At 56.0% G+C, this 25,666-nt stretch overlaps 5 protein-coding genes across 5 annotated transcripts; 3 read left to right on the top strand and 2 right to left on the bottom strand.

The window, feature by feature from the left end:
• Positions 1–391: 391 nt before the first annotated feature.
• Positions 392–2,416, top strand: EsH8_I_001361 (uncharacterized protein; the record flags this gene model as incomplete). The annotated part of the gene is made up of 3 exons (XM_083268774.1): positions 392–1,621; positions 1,723–1,853; positions 2,323–2,416. 3 exons carry the CDS (start codon positions 392–394, stop codon positions 2,414–2,416), a joined length of 1,455 nt encoding a protein of 484 aa, XP_083119212.1.
• A 6,172-nt stretch (positions 2,417–8,588) lies between these two features.
• On the top strand, positions 8,589–10,183 carry EsH8_I_001360 (major facilitator superfamily domain-containing protein; the record flags this gene model as incomplete). The annotated part of the gene is made up of 2 exons (XM_083268773.1): positions 8,589–9,142; positions 9,205–10,183. 2 exons carry the CDS (start codon positions 8,589–8,591, stop codon positions 10,181–10,183), a joined length of 1,533 nt encoding a protein of 510 aa, XP_083119211.1.
• A 4,785-nt stretch (positions 10,184–14,968) lies between these two features.
• On the top strand, positions 14,969–16,615 carry EsH8_I_001359 (uncharacterized protein; the record flags this gene model as incomplete). Its single annotated transcript, XM_083268772.1, has 1 exon — positions 14,969–16,615. The coding sequence occupies one exon, from the start codon at positions 14,969–14,971 to the stop codon at positions 16,613–16,615; it is 1,647 nt and encodes a 548-aa protein (XP_083119210.1).
• Positions 16,616–16,901: 286 nt separating this feature from the next.
• EsH8_I_001358 (uncharacterized protein) lies at positions 16,902–18,146 on the bottom strand (the record flags this gene model as incomplete). The annotated part of the gene is made up of 1 exon (XM_083268771.1): positions 16,902–18,146. The coding sequence occupies one exon, from the start codon at positions 18,144–18,146 to the stop codon at positions 16,902–16,904; it is 1,245 nt and encodes a 414-aa protein (XP_083119209.1).
• A 3,237-nt stretch (positions 18,147–21,383) lies between these two features.
• On the bottom strand, positions 21,384–24,299 carry EsH8_I_001357 (threonine/serine exporter family protein; the record flags this gene model as incomplete). Its single annotated transcript, XM_083268770.1, has 1 exon — positions 21,384–24,299. One exon carries the CDS (start codon positions 24,297–24,299, stop codon positions 21,384–21,386), a length of 2,916 nt encoding a protein of 971 aa, XP_083119208.1.
• Between the last annotated feature and the right edge of the window lie 1,367 nt (positions 24,300–25,666).

The following is a 25,666-nucleotide window of genomic DNA, read 5'->3' as shown; positions in this document are numbered from 1 at the left end:
CTTGCAATGCCGCCCGCCATACTCATCGCATCCCACCTACCATCTTTCTCTGTCGCACCTTCTAGCAAGCGCAGCCAACCTCGATTCTGCCGGCATATAGACACCAAAAACATCTCTGCAAGCCTCTACTCCCACAGTCCGTCATCAAGATCCGTATTCCATACCCTTGAGCCTCCTTCCCATCGACCCTCCTCAAGACTACTCTGCGATTGTTAGCCTTCTCAATGTTACATGGCCTGATATCTATCGTATCACCCAGCGCAGCCTTCCTCAAGGTCGTACAGCAGCAATGGAAAGGATGGGACCGGTCTGCATCGCTCGTCGTCGCAGCGACATAAGCTCCCGTCCTCGGAGGCACAGCTTCGACTCCCCCAGAACTTATCCGAGCACGATGACAGGGACCGTTGGTCCGCCGATACACCTCCGCCACCGAAATGCATGCAAACCCTGCTCGGAGCCTTTCTACGGCCCGCACAGCAGGGACGGCCGGGGGTTCCAAGACCAGGATGCCGCGACGAACGCTGCTCGCACGGCACAGTCCGTTTGCTCTTCCGAGACCAATGCCAATCATCACGGTCAGAAAAGCAACGACGGCCGCCCCGAGAAGGAACCCCGTGCCGAATCCCAGGAACACTTTGCAGCCAAAGGCCAGCAAGAGCAGCCCAAACAAACCGCCCGCTCCGACAATCCAACGAGACCCCATCCCGGCGGCGACGCCGCTCAAGACACCCCTCACCCGTCGCCGAAACGTGAACCCATCCAGCCCCAGACCGTCGCGAACAAGCCAACAGACCACTCCCCCCCAGAGCGGACCGAAACAAACGCCGCCCACACCCGCCGGCCTCAGTCAACTCACAGACCCCGCAGGCGCGGGCGGCTGCCCAGGCAGGTGCCCATGGAGTTCACCATATTCGACTCTGGCATCGCCGAGCGCGCCGACAAGCCCCTCTTCCGCCTAAGCCAGGACCCCAAGCCCGCCGATAACCACGTCGGCGTCAGCCTGCACGCCGGCCCGCTCGCCTCGTCGCCCGTCCTCGCCAGCCTGCGCCACCGCACCCTGACGCTCCCGGGCTGGGCGACCACGGCCAGGATGGACGTCGTCCTGGAGCCCGCCGTCGCCGCGAGGCCGGACGGGCTCTGCGAGGCCATCGTCCTCGACCGGGTCCGTGGCAGCCGCGTCCGCGAGTACCTCTACCGCGCGCTGCGCGGCGGCATGTCCGGTGCCGGCGGCTTCGTCTTTACCATGGAGATCTCCCTCCCGACGGGGCTGGAGCCCCTCGACTTCGAGTGGCGGCGCGCCCGCGGGCTCGGGATCAGCGCGCTGTGCGGGGCCGAGGAGTGGGTGCTCCTCCGCAAGCCGACGCCGGGCGAGGATCACCTGGGCCCGTGGGCGGGCGACGAGGCGGTCGCGCGCATCGCCCAGGGCTCGCGGCGCGACCTGGGCACGCGGTTCGAGTTCGCGGGGTCCGCGTCGCGCGGCGAGCTCGGCGACGGCTTCTCGCTGGTGGCGCTGATGTCCGGCATCGGCATCATGCTGGCCGAGAAGCGGTCGCTGGGCGGGTCGGTCGACGCGTGGGCGGTGCTGGCGTCCAGGCGGGAGGTGCTGGCCCAGGCCGCGATGGTGAGGGTGCGGGCGCGCGAGGCGAGGGAGCTTCTTGCGATGATGGAGATGGTGGATGGGCGGTCGTGCGACATGTCGTCCTCCCCAAGCAGTTCGGACAGCGCGCGAGCGCGGAGGGATCGGAGGAGGGCTTCCAGCGCACAGTCTGTGGCACGGGGAGAAGCCACGAGGTCGTCGGCACGCAGAAGGAAGCAGAGCGACCTAACGAAGCCCGCCAGGACAAGACGGGCTGGTATGGGATCTGGCGCAGAGAGGCGGATTGGCCGGGTCATGCAACCAAGCCACGACCCGTACGAGTACGACCCGTACGATTATCGGCGTGAAGGTAACCATAGTGCCAGTGTCAGCGTCGGGTTGTCGATAGGCTGAGGGCAGCAGAAGGAAGGGAGGGACGACAAAAAATGGAGTTTGAAGCAAGAGGACAAAAACATAGTCTAGACTGAATGATTATCTTCACTACGGACGTGATTCAGGCGTCTATTGCGCATCCCTTTTACTTTATTTCAGTTATTCACGAGCTTCTGGAGAGGGAGAAGAAGTCCCAGTCTCTGTCAACCTCGCCCCCTATACGGGTGTCATTTCCCCTCCGTCCCAATTCACATCAGTCTATGTTCCAATTGCCCAACTTGAAGAGGCAGTGTTCTTGATTAAAGCTGTCGTTCTTTCAACCTCTAGACGAGTAGATTAACAGGGTATTCTAGGCGAGCTGATCTTGTCGTCACCCACAGACCTGCTACTACTGCCTGGTGGATCGGCTCTCCCGACATCATCCGGCCGAAGCAACTAGATGATTGAGGTAAGTAAGCAATTCCAAGAAGAGAGCAAGAAATCCGTTGAGCCGCTGGTCCTCCCAACGCCTTCTTGGGAGGCCTGCACAGCCACAACGGCAGGCTTATCGACATCGTAAGATGCCAAGGCAATGAATGATGCACTGCAGAGCCAAGCCTCAAATGGAAACACAGACAGACACTGAGAGAGATATGGAGAGAGAGGGTAAGGGAGAGAAGATGCCCTGCTGCATACTCTCTTTGCGCGCTTGCCACCCCGCGGGACGCACCCCGGGGTACGGCCCAGTTGTTCTCCAACTCCGGGGTGCCACCGTGCTGGGAGGCACTGGAGCTTCCCCGGGTGGTCCGGTGGATCGTGACATGACAAAAGGACGCTGTTGAGAGGGCCAAGAGACGCAGTGTGCTGTCGAGGTGCCAGCAATCTCCGTATATCCCCGGATCTACGAGAATGTCAGCAGGATTCCGAATATTTCTTAGCAAATACACATGTCGATCATCATGGTTCCCGACTTCACACGGCTCCGCACTAGGTAACCGAATGGCCGTCAGTATGAGGGGGACCTTGGCGTGTGGGTGAAGCCGCCCCGAGAAATATCAGCCTTTTCTTAGGGTCGCGGTCCACGAATATGTCCCGGGACGACAGACGGGCTCCCGGTGAGACAGGACCGACCGACCCGACAGGCGCTCGGTAGGCGGGCGGCTCGAGGGGAGATGGCATCGGGTGGGTACGATCGGGGTTGAGTCGGCCGAAGCACGACGAGCGAGTTCCACGGTCGCGCTGACGGTGCGTAGGCCAAGTCCCCCCCCCCCCCCTCTCCTTCATCCAGGCTTCGTCGGAGTGGCGACTCATGGCAAAGGCGCTTAGTAGCGCATGAGGTATTATCGTGGATGCGTTGTCGGAGTTGACGCCAAGCACAGGAGGGCAAAAGCGGCCACAATGTCGATATCGAGTGAAGGCTCGGCCAAGGAAATGGGAATATTGGGCTCGGGGCCTTGGCGTTTCTTGTATTGGACCTTTGGTTGCTTGAAATGGCTTCGGGCCAGGGGTGCGGACGGAGGTGACTCGTCCCAATGAGCGTATTGATCTGAAGTTGAAACTGATCCGCTTACCCATGTTCTGTTGTTTGCTGGTGCTGCCATCTAATCTTAGTAATTCAACGCAACATACATGTGACGGACCCTGAAGAAACACAGCAGATTCGTCGCATGCTACTCCCAATGTTGCACATAGCACGGACGGGTGCGTCACAGGCCAGGCGTTCTCTGACATGACCCGTGGTTCGAAACAAACTTAGAGGGCACCCCCTTCCCCATCCAATCAGGGCATGTTCAACGGATGGCGTCGCAGCGATAAACTCCCAGAGATAACGAGGTTGGGAAGCTAGTCGAAACGCATTCCAAAGATACGGGCATTTGGCCTCCCCGGCTTCTAGAAGCGTTGCAGAGGGCTAGCGTTTAGATAGTCTGGCATTGAGACAGCGGCCGGGGCAGCGGGAGGCTCGAGGGCCGAGGGGTCGACGGGCGCTGCAGCAATGCAATGCCCTGGCCGGGTGGTTGGAGATACAGCCCGATTGGTTGACATCTACCGCGCCCTCTCTCGCCGCCAGATGCAGTGGCAAAGGCAAATGGACGGCATGGCAAAGATACGGCTGCTGGCTCACCGCCGTTCCGATTTCAGGAGCAGCGGGCTCTGGACGATTCAGGCGACCCAGATGGCAACGACATCTGGGGCCGTTACGCTGCGAGACAAGATTCCCAGGGTAGCAGCACCCCGCGGTAGCATGCCGGGCTCGATAAGAGAGAGAGGCCGAGAGGCTGGAAGGGAATCTCGAAACACCCGGGAGATGCGCTTGCAGATGAATTTTGCCTGGTTGCGGTAAGTGTCAGGGTACGCGACGGTGCATCGTGGTCGGTTGGTGGGTGGGTGGGTGGTGATGGAGGTGGGGTGATGCGACGGCGCTGGCTGGCAGGCGCATGGCCAGACAGGTGGCGAGCACGCGAAAAGGACCCGGTTTGTCAAAGGGGGGTGGACCCGTTTGTCTCCGCGAAGGGAGATTCGGGGTTGGGGTTGGAAGGGAGATTCTGGTTGGAGAGGCGGGGAGACGGAGATGGTGATGGAGATGAGCATGGGGAAAGCAGGGTGCGGTCGTGCATTCGTGCTGATGGGCGGACCGATGTCTCTCACGATACGGCGTCGTTCCGGGGCTAGTGCAGACGCTGGGGGGGCAAGCCGAGGCGAGAGAGAGAGCGAGCCATGGGAGACGAGAAAGACGAGGCCAGGCCAGGTGAATGAGCGGAATGGTCGCCCACGCTCTGCTCGGATCGGTCAGTGTCGTGTCGGGCGGGTCGCATCTGCATCTCTTCGTTAGCCGGACATTATTGGTACTGCACATAATCAGGCCGGACGTGACGAATGAGGTGCGTAATGCGCGGGCTGACCTTCTTACACAGTCCTTCCTGGTAAATGGCAGCAATCTGGAGGGCACGCACGGTATGTTGTGGGTGCACAATGGCTTGGCAATGGTTGACGAAGTGTGTTGTCGTGGTCTGGTCTCCGACCGACGCCCGGCGAAGGGGTTGCGCTAAGCCGGAGCAGACTGACCCAGCATGACTCGAAATGAGGTGGATTGATGGAAAGGGCCCAGGCGGATGGATGACTCTACACCAGACTGGAGACGGAATACTGGAACCCGGGGACAAAGAATGGAGAGATGGAGAAGTGGCCTCGTGAACGTCCAACATACGGCGGGTGAGGGCGTCTGGATGACGGTCCCTTGGTCTTGGGAGGGTCGCAAGTGTACGAGGGGAAGCAACGACAGGCCGGGGGGCCAAAGAAAGGCAGCCGGAAGATGGCCGAGAGTCGACGAAAAGAGCGGGGACTGGCGCTGTCGGTCTTGGGTCCGACCGAAAGGGCCCCCGGTCGACGCTGCTAGTGTCCGGCGCTTTCTGCGAGAGCATTCGCGGCCCAAAACACGGTGGAGAGTGTCAGCGAGTGGCAGTGGGGGTGGGACTGGGTCCCGAACGACGGCCCAAGTGCGTGACCCCTTCTTTGCAAGGTTTTTGACCATTGGCGCCGGTTCGACTGGCCAATTTTAGGGGGCCGACGTTAGCTGGACGGACGATGCTCTGGGGGAAATGGGGAATGGGGGGGAGAACGGGGTCTGGGACTGGGGGAAGATGGGTGGATGATGGATGGGCGGACTGCAGAGCGAACGGACCGGTGGCATGTGCGGCCATATGGACCAGACCTTGGACCATGGACCATGGACGGCTGACGCTGGCAGCACGACACGACGGTGGCTGCATCGGTGCGCGAATTTGCTGTCGGATTGTACGGACTTGGGCGTCTTATTGGCTGCCAAGAAGGGGTGCGGACTAGAAGACGAGCTCTGCATTTCCTTTTTAATTTTTATTTTTTTACTTTTGCTAGCCCAAGTCAAGTGCCCGCAGAATGTCAGATTGCGGCCGGTGCTGGCGGTTGGCATCAGACCACAGCGGCCGTTAAGCTTAATTCCCCAGCGTTCGTCCCCCCCTCCTTCTTGTACGGTGGGACGCTCGGTCCTAGTGCGTTTCCGCCCCGTTCTATGGGGTCGTGTCGGCTATCTGTCGCGCCTGTCAGACCTGTCAAATGGCGGTTCGTTTGATCTCACGAACCGCTCGTCTGGAAGTGTTGTGTTTTTTGCTCTCCAAAGGGCCGTCTTCACCTTCCCATCAAATGTCGTCAATGTCGTCAGTAGTGCGGCGACATGGACATCCCCCTCGCAGCGCCGAGCAACTTGGCGTGACGGGATGGCTTGCCGAGCTGGATACAAGCACTTTCTTGGCAGAGTCATCGCCCGTTGGGTCTTGGCCTACGTCTGGCGAGCGCACCCCATCCCTGCACCTGCACTTTACTTGTGCACCAAACTTACTCACTCTCACACACACACTTTCCCTCTCTCGCACACCCACACCCGCGGAGTCGCGCTTGCACCTGGTTGCTGTCGTGGCTGCCTTTCTAGCGTGCCGAGGGCGGGTGTGGTGCAGGCTAGGGTAAAGCAAGTGCGTCCCAAGTGCATCCCAAGTGCACCCATCCATCGCAAGTGCAGGCGCGAGAGAGTGAAGGAGGCGAGAGGCAGGCAATAGAGAGAGGCAGGAGGCGCGAGGGGAGCAACGTCGACCCCGAGGGAGTTTGATCTTGACTCGGGAAGGTATGCACAAGGAAGGATGGAAGGAAGGAAGGACGGAAACGATGGGCCAGGAGCGATCTTGCCTCCTCTCGCGCTTGGTTCCTACCAAATACAAGAAAGACATGTGCATGCAAGCAGAGACATCTGCCGAAAGGCAGGCATTCGTGGGCACGTGGTCAGGACCAGAGGGCTACGTACCTCCTTCACTCCCTTCATTCACCTCTCCTTCCCGGAAACCTTCGTCTCTCCAGTCGGAGACAGCAGAGGACAGGACAGTACGTACCTCGCAGAAACATCACCACCACCAGTTCCTCCCCCCTCCCCTCCCTCCTCCTCCCTCCATCTCCATTCCGCTCCATTTGAAGGATTCGGTCGTGATGCAACACCACCTCGGCTGTCCCCATCTCCCTTCCTCCCTCTCCCCACAGACCAGACCCCAACACGGACGGCCAAGACTGCTCGAGTGTATGAGGCGCAAAACGTTTTTTTCACTTTTGGACCCTCAGAAAACTTTTCTTGCTCTCTCTCTTGAGCTGTTTCCTCTCTTGCGTACCCCCTGCTGTCTCCCTGTTGGTTCTTCTGCTGCTGCATTTGCGCGGCTCGCCAACCTCTCACCCCCCGTTGCTATTCCTAGCGTTCCACTCTGCTTATTCTTGGCCTCATCCCCATCCGCTTCTTACACTGCTCTTACAGCACAAGCACAACAAGCATATCGCCAACTCCCTCATCGTTATTTCGGTCGCTGCCCCCCAAGCCACAACCTCTGTTTTGTTTCACAACTTCCTATTCTGGTCTGCTACAGTACACTCTGCACCCTGACCGAAACCGTAAACTGCAAAGAAAGTGCGTGTGACTTGTCGCGCGACTAAACACACCCTGTCGTCGTGTCTCTCGCTCCTCTCTCTCTCACACACTCTTTTTCTCTCTCACTAATGCGAGATGAAGCTCATCATGGAGCCGAAAGAGGGTGTTTGGCCGGCAACTCCAAGTGGATTCTCGAGCTGCGTTGGATCCCGCCCCGGCTCATCTCGCACCTCATCTAGCCGTACTTGGACATGCTGGCTCGGACACTTGGCCCATCATGACAAACTAACGCACCCAGCTCATCCAAGGCTCGAAACCCTACTAGGGCTTGCCATGCCCCCCTACCTACCTAAGGTACCCCATGAACCATGGGTTGGTCCATCATGTGCCGGAGGGAAGCCCGTCTCCCGCACGCCTGGAATGCCGTACATGGTGTGTTAGTGTCCTACTTTCGCACTACCGTGTGCAATATCCCACTATGGCCCGCGCCCTCGTACTCTCGTCGTGAACCCTAGCTGTCTTTTCTGTTCCTAGCTGTTCCTAGCCTGGCTCGCCGACATGACACCCCAGCCTCATCAAACCCCCGTCCCCTTGCCTGCTTCGAGACTCTTCTGAACGCTCCTCTAGGAGCTCTAGCTCCCACCAACGCTCCCTCCCCTCACGTCCTGCGCACTACTCCCAGCCCTTCTCCTCATGCTCCTGTCCCTCCCCGACCCCGCATCGTCGACTCCGACCTCCCCACGCATCCATCAGACGCTCCTTTCCCGCCATTGGCCAGCGTGCCCGCACTAATCATCACGCTTCGCTGCAGCGTTCCATCATGGGAGATGATCGTTTGCGAAACCGTGAGAGACCGTCGGTGCCATCCCGGTCTCCCTGACCCTCGACGCCTCCATTCTTTGTTTTCCTTGCTCTCCTTGCTCTCGAAACCACTCTCTCCACCCCGAACCCCATGCATGCTGAACTCTTGGCCCCGAGACGTTGGGCCGCTCGGTGATTCGTCGACCTCAACGGCCATCAAGGCCACGCCCGACTATTTGAAGAAGCCTGTGCCCCTTCCCCAAACTCATCTCAGTCGAACTCTGTCAGTCGTGCCACATCTCTTCCTCTCTCCTCCTCGGCCTCCAATCATCTCTTCCTCCGCACCGCTCCAGATAGTCTCAGAGAAACTTCTGTAGAGCGAGAATCACACAGTCACCCCCCATCATGTCGACAGCTCAGCCCGCCGACCCCGTCGCCAAGGGCGTCTTGGCCACGGCCAAGCAGTCCCTGAGCGACCTCTTCATCTGGAAGCAGCGCACCGTCGTCGTCAGCCCGTCGGGCGAGACGCACACGGAATGGCAGGACCCCGATCCCATCAGGAACCCCATCAGCCTCATGGCCCAGCTTAGCGCCCGCGACTGGCTCTTCTTCGTCTGCGGCTTCTGCGCCTGGACCGCCGATGCCTTTGACTTCCACGCCCTCTCCATCCAGACCACCAAGCTGGCCAAGTACTACGACCGCTCAAAGACGGACATCACCACCGCCATCACCCTGACCCTCCTGCTTCGCTCCGTCGGCGCCGCCGCCTTCGGTTTGGCCGGAGACAAGTACGGCCGCAAGTGGCCCATGGTTCTCAACATGATCATCCTCGGTCTCCTGCAGATCGCCACCATCTACAGCTCCACCTTCCAGCAGTTCCTGGCTGTGCGCAGCCTGTTCGGCCTCTTCATGGGAGGTGTCTACGGAAACGCCATCGCCATGGCTCTTGAGCACTGCCCGTACGTTGAAGAAGCCCTTGCTCTTTGGGTTCCAAAAACCGCCTGCTAACAATTTCTCTCAGTTCCAACGCTCGCGGTCTGATGTCCGGTATCCTCCAACAGGGCTACTCGTTCGGCTACGTCCTCGCCGCGTGCGCCAACCTCGGCGTCGGCGGTGGTGTCGAGACCTGGAAGACGGTCTTCTGGATCGCCGCCGGCATCTCCATCGCCGTCGGTCTCGTCCGTGTCGCCTTCCCCGAGTCCCAGCAGTTCCTCGAGGCCAAGGCCCACGGCAAGAAGACTGCTTCCCCCGGCGCCTTCTGGAGGGAGACCAAGAAGATGCTTGCCCAGGAGTGGAAGATGTGCGTCTACTGCATCATTCTCATGACGTGGTTCAACTACTACTCCCACACCTCGCAAGACTCGTACACCACCTTCATGATCGCCCAGAAGGAGATGGACAACGCCGGTGCTTCCCGCGCCTCCATCCTGATGAAGGCCGGCGCCTGTGTTGGCGGAACCATCATCGGCTACCTGTCCCAGTTCTTCGGCCGTCGCCGCGCCATCATCGTGTCGGCCCTCATCTCCGCCGCCATGATCCCCGCCTGGATCCTGCCCCTGGGCGAGCGCAGCCTCAGCGCCAGCGGTTTCTTCATGCAGTTCTTCGTCCAGGGCGCCTGGGGTGTCATTCCCATCCACCTCAACGAGCTCTCGCCCCCCGCCTTCCGCTCCTCGTTCCCCGGTATCACCTACCAGCTGGGCAACATGATCTCCTCCCCCTCTGCTCAGATCGTCAACGCCATCGCTGAGAAGACGTTCGTCACGGCCCCCTCCGGCCACAAGGTCGAGGCCTACGGCCCCGTCATGGGTATCGCGACGGCCATCATCGCCCTCGGCATTGTCGTCACCACCATGTTCGGACCCGAGCGCCGCGGCCGCAGCTTCGAGCACGCCGTCGCCGGTGTCCAGGGCGAGGCCGTCGAGGCCAAGGAGATTGACGACCACGACGAGGAGAAGGGCAGCATCAGTGCCGCCAACATCGAGACCGTGCCAAAGGCGTAAAGCGCCGACGGCCCGATTAGGTCGCTGCTGGACCTAGCGACAAACAGTTTTGATGTCATTGGGATATACTGCACAGGAAATTTCTGGATTTGGATAGCAAGTACAGGGGAGGCGGGAAAGCCTCTGTGGTTGGAAGCCACACAATACCCATGGAAGCGCTACGGCGCGAATGAACCACGATCGAATTGAATGAATACAAATAAACTTTGTTATACACACACACACACACACATGCATCCACACACGCCCGAACGTGAACGTTACTAGTGATGATTTTCAATTACCTTGATGTGACATTTGTGTTTTTAAACTTTGCTCTCCGGATAAGCTTCGCACGCCCAGAGACGCCAGCAACCTGCCCAGGCTCGGCGTGAAGCTTGTGGTGGTCTGCTAGCCGGCGCGACGTCGTCTTGGCTTTGACGGCAGCTTAGTCATTCTCTTTGGACTTTGGTTCCCCGATTCCCGAACTGTGCGGGGCCCCCCCGATGCCCTCGGTCCACCGCTCTGCCCAGATGGAAAGAAGACTTTTACATTATTTTTTCATTTTTTCACACACACACGCTCTCTCTTCTCCACTAAGTCTTGGCAAATGGGTATTAATCAAGACAAAAGCTCCGATTCCCAATAACCGGCAGTCGGCTACTTTTGAGAAATAAGTTCGAGGGACTGGTAGAAGCCGAGAAAAGCGAGAAGGCTGTTGGAAGAGGGGTGGCGGCCGGCTCTAAATTCCTGTTCGAGTGGTCTCTCCCCCAAAAGGTCGCAACTCTCGAAATTTTGTTTTATTTTGTTTTATATATTGCGTCTTTTTTTATTTTCTCTTCCAAACCCCCCCCCTTATATTTTTTCCCCTCTCTGTCATGTGAAGTTGCGTTGAGAGAGCCAGAGTCGCCCACATCCCGGGACCTACCTCAATGACAACAGAGGTCATTAACACGCCTGCCCCGGGGGGTCTTCAAGGTTGTTGCCAGTCATCATTTTATCAAAACAAAAATAAAACCCCGTACCACGACCGCCGCTGTGGCGTCGAGTTCATCTCCCAAAGGGAACTTTTATGCTGAGAATTTAATACCGCCCTGGCCAGAAAGAAAGTCTGTTCGCCCACCCCCGGCCGGACGGGTTACGAAAACCTTCATCTGCTGCAATGAGTCAGTCAAGGACCTGCCTGGCCTTGACGGGATAATGGTGCTGCTGCAGACCTCTTTGGGCCCTCGCCCAGTGGCAGCATAACATCGTAATCATACCACCATCATCACAGAATCTCAATTTTTCTTCTTTCTCACCTTGCCCCCCCGCGGACCCGCGTCCCCAGATCTCAATTTACTCCCGGGCTCCCTTACCCCGAGATGCCCTGCTCCGTAAGGCCCTCTCTAATTACATCGGTTGTTTATTAATCTCTCTTTCTACCCTCCCTATCTCCACGCAAGAAAACCTGCGTACACTACAATATCCGCGGGGAGAGGGAGGGGGGGTTCCACGTTCCAAGATCATACTCGTACGATAGCGGGACGTCGCGACGGGGCCGCTCGCGCAAACGAGTGCGCGCACGTACGCAGGGCCGCCCACACCCAAGAAAGATTTTTGGCGCCCGCGGTGGAACCGGAGGAGGAGGAGGGCCTTTTCGAGATGTTTTTTCAACGGGTCCGCACGTCCCCCCCGGGCGTGCCCCACGTTCGGATTCGACCCAAATCCCCCCCAGCTCCTCCCAACCTGATTATGAATTCCAGAGCCCCCCTCCCCTGTTTTCCGCTCTTCTCGATGAGGGTTAGGGAGGGAGGAGAGGGGCGGGTGGATCTTGGGGGCGAGGACAGGACGCGGAGAGATGACCGGCGGTCTATATTATCTCGTGGTGGTGGCAGCTAGTGGTGGACGTGGGGTAAAGTGCACACTAGAGCACTGTACACCAGCTAGTGTAGAGTAATGCGAGTTTTCTTTGTTTGCGAATTTCCTTCAACGACTAAACGGACTGCACCAGGCGCGTGCAGTCCCCTTCCCCGGCCGGGGGGGTCCCCATCGCGAGCCCGACGACTTGGCCATGTCCCAATTTTCTCTTCTCTTGTTTCCGTGTGCATAATATATCTCCTATTTGGGCAATTCGAGACTTTGACTCCGCCAAGGGCATTCATTACTGCGGGATTTGGAGACGAAGAACGGAGGAGCACGAAGTGGGAAAAAAGACATTGCGATAATGTTGCCCCACCGTCATCCCCAAAACACCATCATCACGAACACGGTGATGGCGAATGCAAGAAAAATTATTTCGTTCGCACGCGCCTCCTTGGCGCATACGCTAGACGACCGAATGCCCGTAAAAGTCCCCCCTGCCGACATCGACATAGCCCCCTTTTGTTCCCTTCGGGACGGGAAGACCAGTGCAGGAAGCCGCAGGGCAAGGTTCGAGGGAGGCGTCTCAGGGGGGTGATTCCTTTCGGATGTTGTCCGTTGGTACACGATCCCTCCAGGGGGGGAGGAGGCATGCCCTCGCTTCTGCGGCCACGGCAAGTGTTTCCCCAATCCCCCCCAAATCGTTTCCCGCCCGACGGCCGGTGGTGTGATGTTGAGCGGTGGTGGTCTGCTCCCCCCGCGGTTCCGGACGAGCGGGTGCCGACGCCTTCGATTCTCTCCCCGGGACGGCCGTCGGCTTTGCGGCTCGTCCCTTTCGCCCACGCCTTTGTCTTTGAGGAGCTGCGGCTTACAGGCCGCAACCGAGGCTGAAGCCTGGTCAATGACATGTTCCTTATTGATGGGAAGAATAGACCCATCGCCCATCCTTCACTTGTCCTGGAACCAAACGTCCCTCCTCTATCGAGCCCAGGACTCTGACTTTGAAGTTGGGTGGGCTATCCGGCAGGTTTAGACTCGGCCGACCATGTCACGGACCAGGCTCCTCCTGTTTGCCTCCAGATATTAGCCATGGACAGTTCTCGTCGCTCCTCCTGTGCCCTACACTCGCGACGTGTAGTTCCATGTAAGGTTATTGCGCCAGATACAACGGGTAATATTCAATCCGCTCAGATCGGAGTTAGTGGCCAGTGCACAGCGGAAGCCCCAGGCTGTCATGACAAGCATCATGGAATACATTCATTTAGCGCTCCAGAATGCGAGTTGCCTGCGCAGGTCTGCTCTTCATTCTTGAGCGTCAGTGCCTTGATGCTTGTCTAGTCAGCATTTCCGGGTTTGTTGAAAATGTAATACCCTCCTTCTAGTCACCGGATCCAGATCAGCGGCGGTGTGGCTCAAACATGAACTGTCCGTTTCCTGCATTGACCGCTGAGATTCCAACTAGCCTATCCAATGAATAACTGCTTTTTGGCTGTTTTAAACTTGGCACAAGTGAAGGCGAGCAAAGGGCGGTTCTGTCTCCCCCAGGCAGCCTCTCGTCAAGACTGGCTGCCATGGCTTCTGCACCTGTGGCAATAAAACTATACAAACGCAGCAAAGACAAAATCACGCTGGTTTGTGTTGTTCTTATGAGTTTTTGTTGCCGGTGTGGCCAGCCTGCACAAGAGGAACCATGACATCTGACGAAAGCGCTCATGTCACCAGCTCAGATGCAGGTTTTGGCCCCTGTCTTTGCCATTCTTTTGACTCTTCGAACGATCAAGCTGGAGAGCATCACAATATCCCCGACATTGTATGTTCAGATAGCCTCTGGGCCATCAGATCTTCGCATCCCTTTTTTATTTCATCCTTGCATCTCACTGTGTGGGATTACTTTGGCATTTAGTGCCGTTGTGGGCGAGAAAGTTATTTCTACTCAATCCTGTAGGGCTCTCTTGATGACATCGGCTGTGATATATTCCCCGCTTAGGGAAGCTGTAGCGAGGTACTTTGACAATATCGACATTCCACCATTACACATACAAGTGCGAAACCAGTTAGTTGGACTCCGATCATGAAATGATTGAGACCATTGAAGATTTCAGTTCGAAGTAGCTTCGGAGCACTTAGGACTGCCGGTACGAACCGGAGTGATGGCATTAGTTTGGCCTCAGGTCACCAAGCCCTGTTGCCTGCTGTTATGGGGTCTGGCTGCCAATGGACCGAGAAAGATCCCTAGCAGAACCGCGGACACAGCGTTCAAGATCAGTGTTCGTACTGTATTGTATCACCGCCGGACCGTAGAGCAGAATGCATACGCCTGTGAATCGTTGGGTTAAAGCGTCCCAGAACATTTGCCAGCGGTTTGCTTTACCAAGGATTCCCAAGACAATGTTGAGCTCACTCACGTATAGAGACGGCATGTTGGTAACGTGGGGTTTCAATGCTGCGATTGATCGTCTTGCCAGCAAAGGAAACTGATTGCCAGTACGGTCAAAGACGACGGGAGACATTTTAGTCCACCATTCTGCGTTATACTGTGTGTGACAACATGCTGAGTGATGTAGAGCGGCATCTATTGGTGTTTCGGCCTTCAAACCCAACGCCAATCCTTTGGGCAGCAACCATCGACCCCGCGTCAGCCCCGGCCTCTGCCTCCAACCTGCCATCCTCACCACAACGTTGATCGTCCACTACACGACACATACAATGGCACCAAATGAAATGCAATATCAACACTACATTCCACGCTTTGTCCTTAGGCGGTTTGCTTACACGGATGCTGCAACAAATAGCCAAGGGTCACCACTCGTAACGGGGCCAAACTGTTCACCAAAGAAAGTATGGTGCAGGAAAGATGGCATTCTACATGTGTACGACGTGTCCAGCGGACAGTTTCGTCTTGGAGAAGTTGGTAAGACCTGTGGTGCACAAAATCTCTACCAAGACCGGAGCAACACCAATCCGATGAGAATCGAGCATCTTTTCAGCAAGTTAGAGTGCCATACTAGCGCGATATTTAGGAAGATCGAAACCGCCGTAACCGAAGGACTCGACCACATCGATATTTTTGAGAAGGATGTTCACACTCTCTTCAAGTTTATGTACCTTAGCCTCAAACGCTCCGAGCAGGACAGGAACGAGATTATGAGTCCTTACCGCGAAAACGACTTCATGTATCAACGACTGTTTGAAGCCGCAAAGAAGCGTGGCCGAACTGGCGATCCTGGCCAGTTCTGGCTCGACGACTTGCTCTACCTGTTGGAGACGAGCCATGAGGCCTTGCTCTCAGATGCTGAAAAGGCCGACGAAACTTGTTCCGAAGACACTTATAAGCACTTCACTGAGAGTTACGCCCTCCAGATTTGGAAAGCAGCTGATAGCTACGAATTCTTCTTGAACGACCGACTGGTCGATTTCGAAGGCGACACGCTGTCCTACTTGGGAACCGAAATAAAAGAGACAGGGCCACAACTCATATTGATGACCACAGAGGACCAGATCCATTTAGTCCTTCCCGTCAGCCCGGAAGTTGCCGTCGTCTTTTGCAATGAGTCACGATGCTGGGAATCGCCTTTTGCTGAGAGCATGCACCGGCTCAAGGTTCCCTACCCCGCGAATAGCCTGTTGAAAAACGCACCACATAGGGATATCGTCAAAATCCATGTACCAAGGGAGAAAAAGGGCAAGAAAACCTACCCTGCGACGACGGCGTGGCGAGTGAGCATCGGCGCCCTGTCAAAACACCACCATCGAATAATCACATCTTACTCCCTTTCTCATGCTCAATCATTTGTTGTAGTCCGAAGTCGCGGGCGGTTTGAGAGAGCAAAAAGGGATTTGGAAGTATTTAACATGGAGAGAGTGAAAATGTGGAAGAACCGCGGAATGCGGTTTGAGTGGCGGGATGCTCAGAAGCAGGGCAGAGAGGAAGTTGCAGGTCCCACGAAGATACAAGTAACAGGGGTGGTAGGAGGCCACATATCTGCTCTCGATGAGATTCACAAAATTATCAGCACAACACGCGAGAGTGTACCAAGAACCAAGGAGATGGCGCTCAATTCTTGGATGGCGATCAGCGCGATAAAGCTTGTCACTGGTATTGCAACTTCGCCAACACTAGAAGGCAAGTCCCCACGCGCCTGCACCATGCACCCGGCCCTTAGATCAGCTTTTGAAGCGGCCTACCCCCCGAAACCCCAGGAACACAGGGATCTTGTCGTCATTGACTTTGGAAAGTTCTTCATCTATGGCCTTGGCGAAGAGACGTTTTCCCGACTATCTATTTTGATCGAACAGAAGATCTGGGATTTGGTCTCTGCGGATACCTTTGACGCTCACTTCGAAAATTCCAAGCAGATCCTTGAATCCTCCGCAGCTTCGGTATCCTATCAAGGCTGTGATGATCCTGGCAGTCAGTATGCTCAGGAGGGAGAGGAATTGCTTGAAAATCCCTCTTTCAAGTCGGTTGTCAGGGCAGCTGAGGGCTTTGAGGTTCTGAAATGGATGTTTGAGGAGCGGCAAGATATTCTTGCAACGTTTGTACAGCAGATTGCGGTGAAGCCGGAAACTATGCAGCGACGCATCAATCGTATCCGTGCGAGGCGAGTGTAGTTTCAGGGCAAGTATTCGATTCGCACGCCAACAGTATTGCACTGGTTAGTGTTCTTGACGGTAGGAAAAGTTCAAGCCGAAGATGAACGTAATATAGTAGGTGCTGGGTCAAATAAGACCACAAATATCAGTGTAGTTTGGTTCGTCAATATACATTACTGCCTATATAACACTGCCTCTTCTCCATAGTGTCATGCAGTTTGCAAAGTTATGAGGCTGCACCGGCGACTGTCATTCTTTCCAAGAAGTCAACCGAAGTAGGCGTGGTGGTCGAGGCATCACCGCTCTAAGGCTGTCCCTTGAGCACGGCGTCAACCGGTAGTGTCTCAGGGGTAAAGGTGGTATACTCCGGGTTGTCCGTCAAGGGACCAAATGTTTCAACCATCCACTTGTCGAGCAAAGGCGCATCGTCGACGTCGTGTGCTGGGCCTCGCCATGCGAGAGGGATCCAACCTTTGAAAGGGTCCAGTCTATGCCAGCCGAATCGGATGATTGGGTGGTGCTTCGTCGGGAAGTGCTTCCAGAACTTAGCGGGCTCTGTCCGCAGATCGTCGACGAGTGCGCGTCCGTAGCCTACCAGAACAGCCCGGGGTTCCTCCAGCGGTTGACCCTGGTTTCGCATAGATACGATCACATTCTTCGGATGGAACTCGCAATGGTCGAGGCCAAGTAATTCTTGCGTGACGGTACCGTCCATGAGCTTCGCGATAATCTTCATGCGTTGATCTTGGTCGGTGTTGAAACTTGCAGGCGCTGAGCTATCCATGTAGAGCTTGACTATCTTCGGAATGGGACCAGTGGGCAAAAAGAGATCTTGCAGACAGACTCCATCGACATACTCGATCGCGAGAACAGCAACGTGGCGGAATCGATTTGCGAATATCGAATTGACGCTCGCAACCTTGGTAGTCCATCCCCCATAGAATTCTGGAGCAATGTCGGGGAATCCGGTGCACCCACATTCGTAGAGGAAGTGGTAAGCGCCGAACTCGTCACTGAAAGCCGAGTCGGCCTGAATTGTGACTTTAAACTGACGCTTGGTTACATCGACAACCTTGTGCCAGAACAAGGCATCGAAAATCTTCAGAAAGAGGAGCTGCCCTTTGATCGGGATCTCCTGCTTTTGGTTGCTCGGGGAGGTGGATGGCGCAACGACGACGCGACACAAGACCTTCTGAGGACCAGGGTTATAGCCAGAACCGGGCTTGTCACCAATTATTCGGAGAATCTCGACTTCCATTTCAGCATCCTTGTCATGTTGATTGTTCTCATCGAGGTTCAGAGGCGCGTTTCTAGGGTCGAACACCAGTCGTGTGAGTGAGCACACCTTTTCCTCCGCAGACGGCATCATTTCTGTCGCTTTCAAGCCTTTTGGGAGCGGATACAGGTGCGAGCCATACGGAGGAAGCGGTTTGTGCGGGCTGAGACGGAGGCGCCGGCCTTCGGAATATACCTCCTTGCGGTCCAGCAAGTTGTCTCTATCCTCAACGAAAGAAGAGACATTTGTATCCTCAGAGGAGGAGAAAGACATGCTGAGCAGCGTCTAAAGATCTGTCTCGTGCTCCCCTCAGTGAGTTATTGATTAGAAAAGTATCCAACTGGACGGGACTTACACAGAGATGTGAGTGCGGGAAATGACGCGTAAGCGATGATGTCGTAGACAGCCTAGGTGAAAGCTTTGAGGTGGAAGCTATAAATATATAGACGGCGAGAGGGTCCTGATATAGGCAAGGTGAAAAGTTAAGGTACCTATGGCTTCTCCGGTACCTTGGCTGATTTGATAGGTCACGTGGCCTGGCCGCCACCTCTACGTCTTCACAAACTGGCTCATCCTCTTCGACCGCCTCCCACAAACCAGCACGCCCTGCAGTATCATCTCAGCCAGCACCCATGACCTCTCCAACTACTCAACGATCGAGTGGAGGATTACATGTTCCATATGATTGGCACAATGTAACGGATACATTTCAGAGTCGTAAAAAGCGCAGTATTGGACACAGGTATCCGCTTAGACAAGTTTAGGATCGAATCCTAGTATTGGCGCCGTAGAGCCAGCAACTGTAGATATACAGGATGTCAACATTTCGCTTGTATAGTTTAGGTGCGCCAGGGTTTGGGAAGAGTGTAAGTACTGTGTCACTAGAACCGCGCATACCGTATACGGTTGCTGTCCTTGGATGTTGTATTTCTTTGAATCTCCTTGCCAGTAAAAGAAGGCCACCCATCAAATAGGTTGGGTGCGTTTGCAACGTAACAATAGTATTAGTACTTTTACTGTCTTCTAATGCTAAATTTCCTACAATCTAGAGTACTCCTTTTTACAGGTTTCATTCAATCTAGGATACACGACACTGCTGTAGATACGTAGGGAACCGTTCCACTGTATTTGTTCCCAAGTCGCCTAGACTTGTTGAATTGAGTTTTTCAATGGCCTGTTAACTCCTGTATCTTCGTAGTGATTGAAGGCCTCAAACACAGTAGGTTTATAAATGTAATCGTCGCTTCATTCTGGTTTACAGTACTGTTGAGGATATCAAGTTTTTCAAGCCTTGCCACCTAGGTATGCTATGAAGCGGGGCGTATCAAGACTTGAAACATTATTTCAATTGCGAGTTTGCATGTCAACAAAAGACATTAAATGAGAGTTCTATGCAAATGAGGATGCTATGGTGGGGGAAATAGCCCATATAAGAATGCGTGGAAGTATGCGTCGAAGTACGCGTTTAAGGAAGCGCCTTTTCTCGTGTTGCAGCACATAACATGTCATGTAGTCTACCGTATGCAACACAAATAACTATAGGTAGTAAGCCGGGTCATATAGCCAAGCTGCTTAGCGTTGTTCTGCAACAAGCACCCGGTTTTAGCGGCCTTTAGAATATCCATAGACGACCCACTCGTGCTGTTGATAGACTTTACTCGTATTCATGCCAGTATTCCAGGGTAGTCCCGATTGTTTCCCTCTTCAGGTATAAGGAAATAAAATGTGTGGGACTTGTGGACACCCGGCCTTGGGAACAGCGAGGAGCGAAAGCGAAAAAACGAAAGCGAATGCATATTCAGACTTGGCCAGCCAGCCGTTATAGGCTGCGCGCCGCAAGAGAGGGTCCTATCGTGATATTGATCCGAACTCTAAAGAATTAGCACCGACTATCTGAATCTTCGCGTTTGCCAATCAACCCCAGACTCATACCAAGGCTATGGAGTCTTCTCGTTCTCCGAAAACCGACACGCTTTCAAAGGACTCACCCGGGAGGAGTATATAAATAGGGAAAAAACAACCACGACATCAGCGTTGACCACGGCCCATCATCGAATCTCTACAAACACAGAAACCTCGACACCATGCAATTTTCCACTCTCACCCAGATTCTCCTTTTGGCGGTTGCGCCTCTCGCGATGGCGGGGGTGGCGTCCGACCCTGCCGGCATCTTCGAAACCAGACAGACTTGCATCAAGAGCAACTGCGGCGGCGTCGGAGCGGCTTGCGCCGGGGCCTGGGTGAGTTCCTCCCGAAGACTTGGGGACTCTGCAGCAACGAGACCCAAGGCACGACGTCATTGAAAACTTGTTAACGATTGAATCTCAGTGCTGCGTTCCCTACAACGACGGATGCAAGTGTATCCCCCCAGGCGACGTCGGCTGTTAAGGAGTTGACGAGTTCCTTGAAAATCATCAAAACGGGACGGGGACTTGAGGAGGAATTTAGAAGGGGATCTTGGGAGGATTTGTGATTACAATACAACGTTCCCACTCGGGACCTCCAATATACCGAAATACATGTTGCCCTAAACTAAAGTTGAGAATCCCATACCGCAAGTAACAGTTGTGCCTGCAAAGGTAATAGCATCTGCTTAGAGAATCCCTTCAACTTTTCAGCGTTGGCACAAATCTGCTTGCTCAACAGCTGTGCGTTGGACCCAAAAAAATGCAGGAGCAATTAAAGTTCACGGCTGTTACCTAGGATCCATACGTGCAAGCTGGGTTTGTAAGTGGGACGGAGATAGAGTGAAATACATGACGCAGTGTCGTAGCCAGGTGCGGGACGGAACCCCACCAAACATCAGAAGTGGATTCAAGGCCCGTATATTCGAGGCTGTCATCGCATGTTTATAGCTTCGTACAACGGATAGCTCGGCGCCGTACGTTGGTGCCCTCAAAGTTTAATAGTAAATATTGCGGTTTGGAAGCAGCTGACCGAACCAGGGAAGCTGGATACATGCCAGTGGACGAAGCCGAGGCACACCAATTCCTGGCTTCACGCGTGACGACGAGGGAGATTTTGTTATAGAATGTAATCTTTTCGAGCCTTGGCTCATATGCATTAGCCTATCTCTACCTCTACATGTCCAATGCTGTCTAATGCTGTCTATCTGCCCGACGCTCTCTATCGAGCGGATGGGATGCCTGTCGTCAACGAACGCCAAACTGAGGCGCCTTGTGTGCTGTTACTCCGTATGCAATGCTGTAAAAGAAGGAAATCAAACAAGCGCCTGCCTAGAAAGACTGCCCGGGCGCCAAACTCTTCCATCAATTAAAAAAAAAAGGAAAGCCCTGCGCCATGTTCTCTCGTCCAGTAAAACCCCTTTGTGCTCCCTCGCTACATGCTCATCTTCCCTTTGATAAATTCCGCGCTCGAATCCGTGAACTCTCCTGCGCCAATGCTCTCCGCGTCGAGGCCCAACTCCAAATCTTTTAACGCACTCCGTTTCCAGTCGCCCTTCAATGGGAATCTGACACGGGGTGGTAGAGACGCGTCGCGTCGCACATACTAGAAGCTGAGCAAGCCGCTCCTACGCTTGCCCAGAGGGTACACCATAAGCGCGCTGAGGAACAAGCCGACGGTAATACCGATGGCGACTTGAATGACGCTGAGGAGAACCGCAAAGGCCGAGTTGTTGAGATCCGTGGAGCTGAGTGTCGAGGTCGTGCCATTATTATTGGTAATTTGGTCCGCCGACGTCACTCCTGCGAGCAACGAACCGCCTGCCGCAAGACCACTAGGCACCTGCACGAATATTGCAGGCAGCATCGCCGCGGCGGCGAGCCCGTAGCCGACCGTCCGTTTCCGCTCCGGGATGACGCCGTCGTCCTGGGCCTTCTCAGAAAAGGCGTCAGCGGTCGTTGGAGTCGTGGGCTCCGAGCCCTCAGGCGTGTTACCGCCAGGGGTGTGGACACCACTGGGGCCGTGGCCCTCGCCGGTCTGGCCGGACATTTGATACATTTCCGGACGGGGGCGGCGCTCGTTCCGACGCCGACTGGCGCTGACGAAGCGCGGCGCCATCCGGAGATCCCACCAGTCGAGGAAATCGAGGCAGAGGTTGTGGGCATGGCGACTCAGGCGGGAGTAGAGGTTAGCCAACAGCCCAACCGTAAGAGCGCCAAGCATATTGGAGATCTGCGGGTTCCCCACGAAGAAGTCGGACGAATAGCTGTTGACGAGGAAGCCGGAAAGCGAGATGAGGATCATAACCGGCGTCTGCTTCCACTTGGCCTGATTGATAATGCAAAGGCAGAGGGTGAAGCCCGGCACGAAGAGCAAGTACCAGTTCCTATTAAGCGGGTCGGTGCAGGTCGTTCTCGATTCGGCGTGGCGGTCAATCATGCCGTAAAGCGCGGTTCCGATCGTGGTTCCGTAGCCCAGGAAGAGGGTGTAAATCATGGCATACACCATGCGCACGCTTCCGGCGACCAGGTTGTGGCTCTGCAACTCCAGACTGCTACACAAGACCATGTAACCAGGCAAGATGAGAGCGATGGAGCTTTGCGCGAGTGCGGAAAAGCAGAAGAGCTCGCCGTTGTTGATGGAGCCAAATGCGCGGGCCAGGAAAGACGTGACGATGGCTGCGGTGATTTCGAAGACGTTCGCATACAGCTCGTTGCTCGGAGCGAGGATCAACTGCATCCAGCCCAGAATGCAACCGAGGATGAAAGCGATGGGCAGGTCGATGAAGCGTCCCTGAAAGGCGAAGGGGGCAACGCAGGCGCTGGCGAGACCATAGATCGGCACGCGCATCCAGTTGCCAAACTTGAGCTTGCGGTTGTTGATGTTGTCCAGCATAATGGTGGCCTCGTCAACGCTGATCAGATCGTGGACGACCTGCTTATAGATGTCGTGCACGTCGCGCAGCTTGCCCAGGTCGACGCCGTGGGCAGAGCGCACAATCTTGACCTCGGTGGTGTGTGTGGCGCTGTCGTCGAAGCTGATAATCATGCAGCCGGGGATGTACAGGAACTGGCCCTCGATTTCGAGAACACGCGCCGACATCTTCATGTACTCCTCGAGCCTATGCGTCGGAGCACCGTACAGCATCAGCGCCCTGCACAGCTTGACCAGATACTTGTGCCTCGACAAGATCTGGGCAATGTGCTTCGTGATGCGGATCTTATCCTCGGCCTTGGATGATTTGGGCGACGAGGCACCCCAAACGCTGGACCTCCTCTTCTTCGGCTTCGGCGGCAGCTCCTGTTTAATCTTCTCGGTGAAGCCCTGGCTGAAAACGCTGGATGCCGGCCCCGCCATGGCGGACGAGGACTTCAGGAGCTCCGCCAGTGCCATGGACGAGCGGGAGCCCTGGGACTTGTGGTAGTTGAACAAGCCACTGGTGGGACGGGACGGCTTGGGCGACCCAGGGGCGGACGGGGGGGCGGACGCGGGGATCGAGCCGGGGGGCGAGTGGTTCGGTGTCGCCAGCGCTGGGGTGTTCGACCCGGGGGTGTTGCGGCCGCTGCTCCCGCCGCTGCCCCCTTCGTTGTACAGCTTGAGAAGAGAAGATAGGATACCGCCATGATACTGTTTGGGAGGCGGGACATAGTCATGTGCGTAAGACTGCTCAAGCGTGGGCGTGGCCGTGCCCGATTGTGCCCCCGGCGGTGGCTCGTACTTGAAGTAGTCGTTGGGTACCTGGTTGCCCTTCTTGGAGCGCCGGGTGTGCGACCGGACGAGGTTCTCGGCATCTCTGTGCGAGTTCTTCCTAGGACGAGATCGGATCTTGCGACGCTTCTCGTTTGCACCGTCCAGCGCAGTGCTCAAGCCGGCGACGTGGTCGGCCTCTTCCTCGTCGCTGAAGGGGTTGTAGGCCATGTCAATGGAGTTGCGGCGGGATGGCGGCGACGAGTAGTTCTCGACGCTAACGGCCAACCTGTTGGCACGCTGGCGGGCCTCCATGCCAGATCGCTGTTGGCGCTCGCCGGCGGTCCGCTCGGCGAGGTCGGCCTTTTCCCGCTCTTCCGGTGCGTCGTAGCTGGTGTTTCGGCGCAGCACGGGCCGAGGCCGGCGGGGTGTCTCGGACGGGCCGGCATCCTGGTTCTCGGAGATCAGGACCTGGGTGAGTGCGCGGCGCAGCTCCCCGGCATCGGGTGCGCCAGCTGGGGTAGAATCCGTGTCTCTCCTCGGCGTGTCGAAGGGGTTAACTTCGGGCGAGACTCCTTGGGAGAAGTAGTCGTCGTCGATAACAATGCTTGGCGGCTGGTTGTCGCCATGGAAGCCGACCCTCTTCTTTTCCTTCCTGGCCTGCGGCGTGGCCGAATTCGGGTGCAGCAGCGGCGGGGATTGGAGGTTATGTTGCTGTTGCTGTTGTTGCTGTTGCTGTCCCCGGAGCTGGTTCTCGAAGGGATTCTGCGATACGCCCGGCTGCGGCGAGTCGTTGGAGCTCGCCTGGCCCGAACTCTGACTTGAACCCGACATGGTGACTAAAAGAGAGGGTGATCGTCGACGTCGACGGGCGGGTTATCTGTGTGTGAGCAGTAGAGGAAGCCCGACAGGGCGGGAGCAGTTGTGGGTAGGGCTGTTTGTGATGATGTTGGTGGATGGACCGAATCCAAGTATCCTATCCTAGTGTCGTGGATAGATAGTGTGGTGTGGTTGTGTTTGGACTGGAGACGTATAGCATTCAGTGGACCGCACGGCAGTAGCAGTCACGAAAGGTAGGCGCCATTGTGGGAGAGGTGAGAGAGAGGTTGGTAGAGTGGGAGAGGGAGGAGAAGGAGGATGATGAGGATGAGGATGAGGAGGGGATGATCAATGGAGACGGAAGCTTGGAACAGACGGAAGGGGCGGAGAGATGGGACGTAATGAATGGCAAAAAAGCAGACGGGGAAGGGACGAGGAAGAACTGGAGAACTGGATCAGAAGGGCAACGAGCAGAGCGGACGCTCCACGGGCATTGCTTGGTGTTTCTAGGGCCCGGTGCTAGGCAGTTGGCGTGTTTTGTGCGGCTTTGCCATATCACGCAAGATTGGCGGGCATAGAGTCTCGGTATGGTAGGTAGGTATGGATGGTTATGGGCCCTGGGCTTGGGGGTCGGCATCCATCGCATCGCATCGAGGCGTGGACCTTGAACCATGTTTGACGTTCCTTGACAAGCCCGTCCTCGTCCTCGTCCTAGTCCTGTCCCCGTCCGTCCTGGTCCACACCCTCGCCGTCGCTCGCCCACGCCCACAGGTACGCCCCATGTCGCGCCGGGCTCTGGGAGGAGTGGGTTGTGGCCCTGTGCTAGCCATGGCATGGCCAAGCACGACGGACGGGCTCGGCTGGCGGGGCGAGAGAGAGAGAGAGGGAGACAGGGAAGAAAAAAACACGAAGGGGGCCCACAGCAGTCGTCAGAGAGAAGTGGAGAGAACCGTCGATGTTGCGGTGGATTCGGCGATAAAGTCAGACGTGAGGGAGGCGTGGTTGAAAAGTGAGTAATTGTGTAGTGTGTGTGGTGTGTGCGCGGGCGCGGATTGCATTGGGTTGGCTGACTGTACAGTGAGTGAAAGAGTGAATGAGTGAATGACTGGGTTCTGGTGCGCGTCTAGCGCAGGTAGGGTGCCTGTGCCAGAGGGAGGGAGGGAAGAGGGAGGAAAGAGACCGAGAAGGGGTACGTACCCGGTGCAGATCCTGGTACCGATGCGGTGCGGTGCGGGTGTACAGGTACCGGTAGGTGAGGTCAGGTTAGGTACGTACAGGAAGGCGTGCAGGTGCCGGCCGCAGGTGCAAGTGTAGGCGCCGTCAAAAGGTTTTTACCCTTGCGCTAGAAAAATGGCATTGTTGTGCGACGGGAAAGATTGGAT

Source organism: Colletotrichum jinshuiense, chromosome 1, assembly GCF_051148585.1.
Source record: "Colletotrichum jinshuiense chromosome 1, complete sequence".
NCBI classification, from domain to species: Eukaryota; Fungi; Ascomycota; class Sordariomycetes; order Glomerellales; family Glomerellaceae; genus Colletotrichum; species Colletotrichum jinshuiense.
This window is presented reverse-complemented; position numbering and strand designations above follow the sequence as displayed.